The 9607-nt window shown below is 39.1% G+C and overlaps 1 protein-coding gene across 1 annotated transcript in view; it reads right to left on the minus strand.

The window, feature by feature from the left end:
• The window catches only part of CNTNAP4 (contactin associated protein-like 4), a 217082-nt gene that overhangs the window by 85092 nt on the left and 122383 nt on the right, over positions 1-9607 (minus strand). The window contains exons 5-7 of the mRNA XM_009328202.1: positions 4563-4766; positions 4205-4389; positions 2081-2224 (exon numbers count right to left, since the gene is read on the minus strand). Of these exons, the coding sequence (XP_009326477.1) occupies positions 2081-2224; positions 4205-4389; positions 4563-4766 (533 nt within the window). The remainder of the gene's footprint in view (positions 1-2080; positions 2225-4204; positions 4390-4562; positions 4767-9607) is intronic.

The following is a 9607-nucleotide window of genomic DNA, read 5'->3' on the forward strand; positions in this document are numbered from 1 at the left end:
AGAAAAATGTTGAGCTTGGCTACTGATTGTTTAAGGCAGTGTTAAATTTGAGAAAAAAACATTTTGCTGGGCCAAGGAGCAGTCTTTCCAAATCAATGCAACTGGAGCTGTGCACTGACCCCTATTTTTGTTTTCACAAATGGAGAAAATTCCACATATAAACTCTTGGTACTTTCAAATGTGAAACACGTACTTCATAAGTCAGAAGGAAACATGTTTTCAAGCAGGCCCGTATGGACCAGATCATGATTTGTATTTAGGCACCTAGCATTTACTTTGTGCTTGATTGCTTCTGAAATCACTGGTTCTTAGGTACCTAAATAAACTTGCAGATGAGTTCATTGACAAACTCTGAGCTTAACCTGCATCTGTGGTTGTACTAAGTGATATAGATAAGAATATTCCATTTGAAGAATATTCCATAAGATTGGAATGGGAATAACATATTTTTTGCATCTCGTGTCAGAGTTAGTTAATACATTATGATCCCTGATAGTGATACAATATGCATTTTGATCTAATGACTTGCTGGCACCATATGAACTATAACTAATTTGTTCTGTACAGTTGATTAGTAAAAGTTTAATGTCTTTAGAATTTCAAGTGCATTTAACGTCTGTTGAACACAAAGAACTTTTAAACTTTTAAACATACATAAAACTATGACCTTATAGTGAAAAGCTAAAAAAATCAATTTTAGAAAAATACTCACTAGCCCCTGGCATGGCAAGACTATTAAAGTTTATCTGTTTTCATTTTCTTCAAGGAAAATATATAAATAAATAAAAGCTCTGTCTTAGGAACTCAGCTGTAGAGAAATGAATAGTCAGCTGAACTGACCCATAGTGAAAAGGCAGTGATCAGACTAATAAACCTTGTTAAATGCTAAAAACTTAGCATCTGCAGATTTCCCCTCCACGTTATCTGGACAGCTGTCTGATACTGTATCAGACCAGCAAAGTGGCTATTTAACCAGGATTCTATGGTAACATAGATACTTTCTGGCACATTTACATTATAAAACGTCTCCTAAATAGTTTTGAAAGTAGCACAACAGTTTTTGAGTTCATTTAAGATGAAGCTGATGAAATTTCCTATGACAATAGTTCCCCTTTCACTAGTCCATACAGACCCTCCTATAACTGCCCTCTCCCCAGCATCCATCAGCATCATGGACAGGATATTATATGGAGGTATCAGTTTAGTTAATTCTGGAATATTTCAGATAAGCTTCACGTGAGAAGAGATGCCTGTCATTCATTTTTTTCTGGGACAGAGAACCAGATTTGATTGTTCATATTCTGAACTGAAATCCAAATCAAAAGATTTGGAGCTTGAAAGCATTTCATATTTTGTTAATTATTTTGAACTGATTGTTTCCATCATATCTCTACATTTCCTGTTGCTAAATAAATAAATACTGCAAATAGAGATGGCTCTTGTAATATTGGAAAAAAAAACGAAGGACTTTTAGTAAAATTTATAGAAAACCTTCTGTAACACAGAAGAAAATTGGTTCATTATTTTAACTGTTTCTCTAAATGGTAGGGATTTGGCTAATACAATTGTTGTCCATGTCACAATAAATGCATTAAACACAGCAATCTAAACTACAGCTCTTCAGATGAAGGGCAGTATAAATTGACAAACATCTATCAAAATTATAATGCTCTGGAGAAAACAGAGTGGATCAGTGTCCTCAGCAATAGGCAGCTTTTAAAAGGTACTGCTGGTGTTCTTACTAGTCAGGTACAGGAGTCAAAGCCAGAGCTTTGATGACTTCAGATACGTCTTATTTTACTCACTGGCTTTTGTACATGCACAACAGTGAGATATCACACACATCTAAATAGCAGCTAAAGAGCTGAAGAATAAAATCCATCCTGTATTGTCTACTGGATAAGTCTGTGCAGCAGCAAATATAAAATAGCCCAATTAGGTGATTTCTTGAATTTTCTTTCATTAAACAACATAGATTTTACTAGAACTGTGTGTTAACAGGTTGCATATGAAAATGGCTGTGGTCTTTTTCTTTTCTCTATTTTACTTATTTATTCTTTCTTAACTATGAATCTCTTACCAAGAAGTAGATCTGAGATTTGTGCCTCCTGGCCAGGTCAATAATGTTCACTCCGTTATAATAAATATTTTCAAAACACCCATGAAAGTTCCTGCGTGACAATGTCCCTGATTTTCCAGGCACTGGGATCCCTCCAAAGCTGAGCTTAGAAAGAGAAGAGAAATCAATGATACTATTAAATAATTTTCTAAGAAAAGAAGCTGGCAATTGCATAAGAGCAGAAGTCAAAGACTGCCCAATAATGAATCTGCTACTTCTTGGCTATTTCCTTATATCACATTTATGTATTAAAAGAACAGACTAACAAAAATTAGGCTGTATCAAGTCATACACATTAAAATATTCTGAAGTGTTAGCTTTTTTTTCGTCTGAGGATGCCTCTTAATAGTTGCTTTGTATAGAGTCTTATCAGTTTTCAGGGTCCATTACAGCTGCAAAACCAAGGAGAAAAAGGACAAGGCCTAGTACATGCAGACCATGCTGAAGAGTGCAAAAAGGGAGAAGAGAATTCACTAACAACTTCTTTAGGAAATTTGAGCCTGACTTCTCCACTGTGTGCAAATCATAACTACTGTAATAAAGAACAAGAGTACATCAAATTAAATTATTCTAGGGCAGATTCAAAACAAATGAAAGGAGACACTTTTTCCCTCTCAAAATGCTTAGGCTGTGCAGTTCTTTGATATGATGCTGTAGGTTTACTTGGGTTCACAAAGAGATTGGAAGATTTAATAAAAATAAAAATCCACTGAGAGCTATTAAATTGAAGAATATCACTCTGTCTTAATAAGTCCCTGAGGCAGAAACTGTTAGAAATCAGTAGGTTATTTTAGAAAAGCATTGCCATAAGGGTGACCTGAGTTATACTCTGGTCTATGTTTCCACTCTTGGGCACCATCAGAAACAGGATACCAGTTTAAGTGAACTTGTGAACTCACCGATTTCAAAGCTATTCTGCTTGACATTGCAGAAAAGGTCAGTTTAAACTATTTATCTTTTACTGTTGAAATTTCACTTGATATTTGAAATAATTTCATTAAAAAAACCAAAATAAATATATCATATTTTATTAAGTTATTAAATTGAGAAAATTTAAAGTCAGAAATGCAATTCTAAATATAGTGGTTCATACTTTTTTGGAAGTATTTAGGATTTTTCCAGCTTTTACTTCCCTTTCTACCTTGTATTGATAACACATACTTCAAACTGCAGTATGGGAAGAGAGGAAAAATTAATTTGCAATACTGGTTGATTTAGTAAAATAAATCTCTTTGCCAATCAGTTAAAACTAACATTTGTTGTTCCCTTTTTTTTTCCTTTTTTTTTTTTTTTCTAAATTGGTATGATCCTCCAAGCCTTGGCATTGTGGCTTAGATCCAGAAATTTTAAGCAGAATGATGACTTTAATCTTGTGAATGATATTTTTGAAATGGGAGAATGTAGATATGGAGCAGCATGAAACCTTACTCTACATTGCTTAAAAACTCGAATGAGTAGAATAAAGTAAATCAGATCTGTGGGTTCCAGACACTCTGTTCTATCACTCATTGTCTCATCCAACAAACAGGACAGGGGCAAACATAAAGCAGCCAGTCATCACATTACAACTGTGAAATAGTGTCATTTTTAACCATAGGTGGGAAACTGTCACAGCAAATTACACCTATTCCTTTTCATTAATCTACCATTTGTGTAAGCAAGATTTTTTCACAGTACATTTGCCAGATTTAACAGGAATTTGTCTTAATCTAAACATTTCTAAAATGGTTTTATGCTGATTTATTGTAATTTTCATCAAGCCATAAAATAATAACTTTGAGTTGGGGCTCATTCCTTATGTTTACATACTGTTTACCAAATTTGCAGCACTACTGAAACAAAGATATTAAAATAATGAATTCCGAGATGAAAAAGATGGTCTTTTGAAAACTTTGAGTTGCAAGTCTAGTAAAGCATTAGCAATGTAAGAAAATATCTTTTTCTTTGATTCATTCCTTTAGGAGATAGAAAATCCCTAAAGTCTTAAGCGCTACAAACTTCCTTAAGTTCTGTCTCCTTTGCTTGTTTCACTGCATTTACATAACAAAGTTAATAAAGGTAATAAAGGAAAGGTAATTTTCACACCTCGTATTCAAGGTCCAAATAATTGAATTCTCCTTTTGCATGAAAATGATGAGTGTGTTTATCCACTGTAAAGTTTACTTGATTGTTAAAGTGCTCAATGAGAACAGAATGCCAGTGTTGATCATCCAAAAGGCTGCCCAGTGCAATATTAATTTGGGCATTAGAAGGATGAGTTTTAGTATCACCTTGAAAGAAGAAAAATAAAAACTATTAATTTCATATAAAAATATTATTATTCAAATATACATTGCTAGTTTATTATACTCTATACATTAAAATCCACTTAACAAATTAGAAGAAGTTTTAGTCAAATAATACCTAATAACTATATTAGACTTTGTGAGACTGTAGCTATTACCTAAATTAATGAGTAGGGACAGCTTCCCTTTAATTAATTCCAGGGTGATGTGGTCTCCATTTTGTCCTTCTCTGTGGAGGAGAATTCCATCACTTTGCATTGTCTTAAACTTCAGAGAAATCACATCTTTCAGTGCACTCATGAGTTTTTGATTAAATGTGTAAATTAGACAACTTTTCCCATCAAAGCCAACAACCTCGGACCCTAGAAGTAAAGAAATGAAAGATAATGTATAATGCTATGTCTAAAAGAAACAGTTGCATGCTACTTCAATATGTTATGAAGTCCCACCACTAACATCCCTAGATTCACCTGTGCCCAGTAAAGTGTGGTTTATTTCTGCTATTCCTGTTCTTCCCCAAATGTTAAGATTGTCCTGTTTTAATGGTGATGCTATCACTAGATAATAAACCAAGGTGAGCAAAAGAGATCTGGCTTTTATTCCAATCCAGTACTAATCTCACGTGCTAAAAGGTCTTCCTTGCCTTGAAGCCATGAAGTACTTTGATCATTTCTGTTCTTACTGTATTCTTAGGGTGCAAATCTCTATTAATTTATCTGCAATTAATTCCAATTAACAAAATAAAGACGAGAAAAGTCATGTCCATTACATTTAACTGATTTTCAGGGCCTTCATGCAGGCTGTAGATTTAAGCCACTATTAAAATCAATCTGGATATCTGTACAGTAGTTCAAAATAATATCATGGCATACTATTCTAGGAAAGAAACAAAAATATTCTAAAATGAAAACCTGTCAGCTGTGAATAGGGCCTGGTTCTCTTCATCAAATGTTTTTTTACTGGAATCATAAACAAATTACAACTTTAAATAAGCTGAATTTCAGTTTTAGTACTGGAATACAGGACTTTGTATCATCAGTTTTCCACTATGGACATCACAGAATCACAGAATAGTTGAGGTTGCCATGCACCTCTGGAGATCATCCTGTCCAACTTCCCCACTCAAAGTAAGGTCAGCTCCAGCAGGTTTCTTAGGACCATGTGCAGTCAGGTTTTGAGTATATCCAGGGATAGGGACTACACCTCTCTAGGCAATCCATGTCAGTGTTCAACCATCCTCACAGTAAAAAAATGTATTTCAGTTCATGCCCATTGCCTCTTGTCACATCACTGGACACCACTGAAAAGATCCTGGCTCTGTCTTTACACCTTCCTATCAAGTATTAATACACATGGGTAAGATTCCCCCCAGGCCTCTTACTCTCCAGTCCCAGGTCTCTCAACCTCTACTCATACGGCAGGTGCTCCAGTCCCTTAATCATATTTATGGCCTTTTGCTGGATTCGTTCCTGTATGTCCATGTCTTTCTTGTAGTAGGGATCCCAGAACTGGACCCAGCAATTCAGACATGTCTCATTACCATGGCTGAGTAGAGGGGAAGGATAACCTTCTTCGACCTGCTGGCAACACTCTTCTTAAAACAGCCCAGGATGCTGTTGGCCTTCTCTGTTGCAAGGGCATGGTGCCAGCTCATGGTCAACCTGGTGTCTACCAAAACCCTCATGTCTTTTTCTTCAAAGCCACAGTCAGCCCCCAGTGTGCACTGGTAAACCCTTGCTGGGATTATTCCTCCACAGGTGCAAGACCTTGTACTTCCTTTTGTTGAACAGCATGAGATTCCTATCAGCCCATTTCTCCAGCCTGTCTGGATCCCTCTAAATGACATCAAAACCTTCTGGTGTGTCAAATAGTCCTCCAGATTTTTATTGGCTGCAAACTTGCTGAACATACACTCTGCCTCATCAACCAGGTCATTAATGAAGGTGTTAAATGGCATTGAAACCAGTATCAACCCATAGGATACACTACAAGTGAATAGACTCAGCCCAGAGAGGTGGTGGATGCCCCATCCCTGGAAACATTCCAGGTCAGGTTGGACAGGGCTCTGAGCAACCTGATCTAGCTGAAGACGTCCCTGCCCACGGCAGGCGGGTTGGACTAGATGACCTTTAGAGGTTCCTTCCAACCCAAACTATTGTATGATTCTATGATTCTGTGACTTTGTGCCACTGATCACAACTCCTTCAGCCAGGCAGTTCAGCCTGTTTTCAGTCCACTTCATTGTCCACCTAAATAGCCTGTACTTATCAGTTGTCTATGAGGACATTATGGGAGACAGCATCAAAACTCTTGCTAAACTCAAGATAACCAACACCAAACACTCCCTTTCACACACCAAGCCAGTTATATCACTGTAGAAGGCTATTAGTATGGTCAGGCATGATTTCCCCTTCATAAATCCATCCTGACTATTTCCAATAATCTCCTAATTCTTCACGTGTTTCAAAATGGTTTCTAGGATTAATTGTTCTTTCACCTTCCCAGGGATTGAAGTGAGGCTGACCAGTTTGTAGTTCCCCAGGTATTCGTTCTTGCATTTGTTGAAGATAGGATTGACATTTGTTCTCTTCCAGTCTTTAGGAACCTCTCCCAATTGCCACTACCTTTCAAAGATAAACAAATGTGGCCTCAGAATGACTGTGGCCAGCCTCCCCAGCACTCTCGGGTGCATCCCAGTAGGTCCATGGGCTTACATACGTCCAGCTTGTTCAACTGTTACATAGCCTGACCCTCGTCCACTGAGGGTCTCCCTTGCTCTAGTCTTTTCTGTGGGCCTCAGAGACCTGAGATTACTGTAGGCAAGTCTTACCAGTGAAGACCAAGGTGAAGAGAGCATTGAGTACCTTGGCCTTATGCATGTCTTTTGCCCCCAGGTCCCCTGCCGCACTCAGCAGTGAGACATATTTTTCCTAGTCCTCCTTTTGCTCCTGATATACCTGTGGAAGACCTTCTTGTTGCCTTCCATGACCTTTATCGCTTTCAGTCCAGGTGGCTTTCCTAACCACATCTGTGCATGCTCAGACAATGTTTCTGTATTTCTCCTGGGTCATCTGACCTTGCTTCCACCTCTTGTACACTTCCTTTTTTTTCCTGACGTCAGTTAGGAGTTCCTTGCCCATCTGTGCAGACCTCCTGCTACTTTTTCTTCATTTCTTGTTTGTCGGGATAAACCTTTCTTGAGCTTGGAGGAAATGATCCTTGAAAATCAACCAGCTCTCCTGGATCCCTCTTGTCTTCAGGACCATCTCCCATGTCACTCTTACAGTCAGGTCCCTGAGCATGAAAACCCTTGCTTTTCTGAAGGCCAGGGCTGTGATCCTGTTATTTGTCTTGCTTCCTTCTCTCAGGATCTTGAACATCACACTCTCATGGTTGTTGCAGCCAAGGCTGCCCCAGCTTTCACGTCCACCATCAGTTTTTCCTTGTTTGTAAGAATGCGGGCCAGTAGAGTGTGTTTTCTTGTCAGCTCCTTGATCACCTGTGTTGGGGAGTTATCATCAAAGAATTCCAGAAAACTGGATTGCTTATGCCCTGCTATGTTGTGCCACCAGCGGATAACAGGGTGATTAAAGTCCGCAATAAGCATCAAGGCCTGTGAACCTAAGGCTTCTTCCAGTTGTCTGAAGAAGGACTCATTCATTTCTGCCATATCAGGCAGTCTGTAGCAGATATCCACCACAATGCCACCGCCTTTGGTCTGTCCCCTAATCCTAATCTATAAACTCCTTCCATGACCTTTATCGCTTTCAGTCCAGGTGGCTTTCCTAACCACATCTGTGCATGCTCAGACAATGTTTCTGTATTTCTCCTGGGTCATCTGACCTTGCTTCCACCTCTTGTACACTTCCTTTTTTTTCCTGACGTCAGTTAGGAGTTCCTTGCCCATCTGTGCAGACCTCCTGCTACTTTTTCTTCATTTCTTGTTTGTCGGGATAAACCTTTCTTGAGCTTGGAGGAAATGATCCTTGAAAATCAACCAGCTCTCCTGGATCCCTCTTGTCTTCAGGACCATCTCCCATGTCACTCTTACAGTCAGGTCCCTGAGCATGAAAACCCTTGCTTTTCTGAAGGCCAGGGCTGTGATCCTGTTATTTGTCTTGCTTCCTTCTCTCAGGATCTTGAACATCACACTCTCATGGTTGTTGCAGCCAAGGCTGCCCCAGCTTTCACGTCCACCATCAGTTTTTCCTTGTTTGTAAGAATGCGGGCCAGTAGAGTGTGTTTTCTTGTCAGCTCCTTGATCACCTGTGTTGGGGAGTTATCATCAAAGAATTCCAGAAAACTGGATTGCTTATGCCCTGCTATGTTGTGCCACCAGCGGATAACAGGGTGATTAAAGTCCGCAATAAGCATCAAGGCCTGTGAACCTAAGGCTTCTTCCAGTTGTCTGAAGAAGGACTCATTCATTTCTGCCATATCAGGCAGTCTGTAGCAGATATCCACCACAATGCCACCGCCTTTGGTCTGTCCCCTAATCCTAATCTATAAACTGAGTTGCCTCATCATCTGTCCCCAGGCAGAGCTCCATGCATCCCTGCTGCTTGCTCACATAAATAACTGCCTTTCCTCATTGTCCTGGCTAGTCCTTTCTAAACAGCCTGTATCCATCTATGGCACTGCTGCAGTCATGTGAGCTATTCCACTGTATCTCTATGGTTGTGATGAGATCGTAGTCTTTCAAATGCATGAAGACCTCAATTTCTTCTGTGTGTTCCTCATGTTGTGCGCATTAGCACACAGGCACTTCGAAAAAGCATCCACTTGTGTTGACTTCTTCAGAAAAGGTCTGAGAACTTCCCCCATCTTGTTGCCCCCACAGCAGCACTTCTCTATTTGTGTGTTTGCACTTGAGATGGCCAAGTGCTTGCAATTCAGCCCTGGTTTGTTGTTTCCATAGTCTCTCTTGTCCACAATACCCTGAAGCCTTTGTTTCTCAAACCAGTCCAGCACTTCCTCACTTGATTTTGGGCTGTCATCTCCCTCCTCCATCATTCTTAGTTTAAAGCTCTCCTCATCAGGTTGGCCAGCCTGTTGGATAAGATGCTTTTGCCCTACATGGTAGATGGATTCTATCTCTTCCTAGCAACTCTTGATCCTCAAAAAGTGTCCTAAGATTGTTAAATCTGAATAATTACTGCTGACACCAGATCTGCAACTAGTTGTTGATCCAAAGGATCCACCC

The sequence above is a fragment of the Pygoscelis adeliae genome, unplaced genomic scaffold, assembly GCF_000699105.1.
Source record: "Pygoscelis adeliae isolate BGI_AS28 unplaced genomic scaffold, ASM69910v1 Scaffold45, whole genome shotgun sequence".
Classification (NCBI taxonomy): domain Eukaryota; kingdom Metazoa; phylum Chordata; class Aves; order Sphenisciformes; family Spheniscidae; genus Pygoscelis; species Pygoscelis adeliae.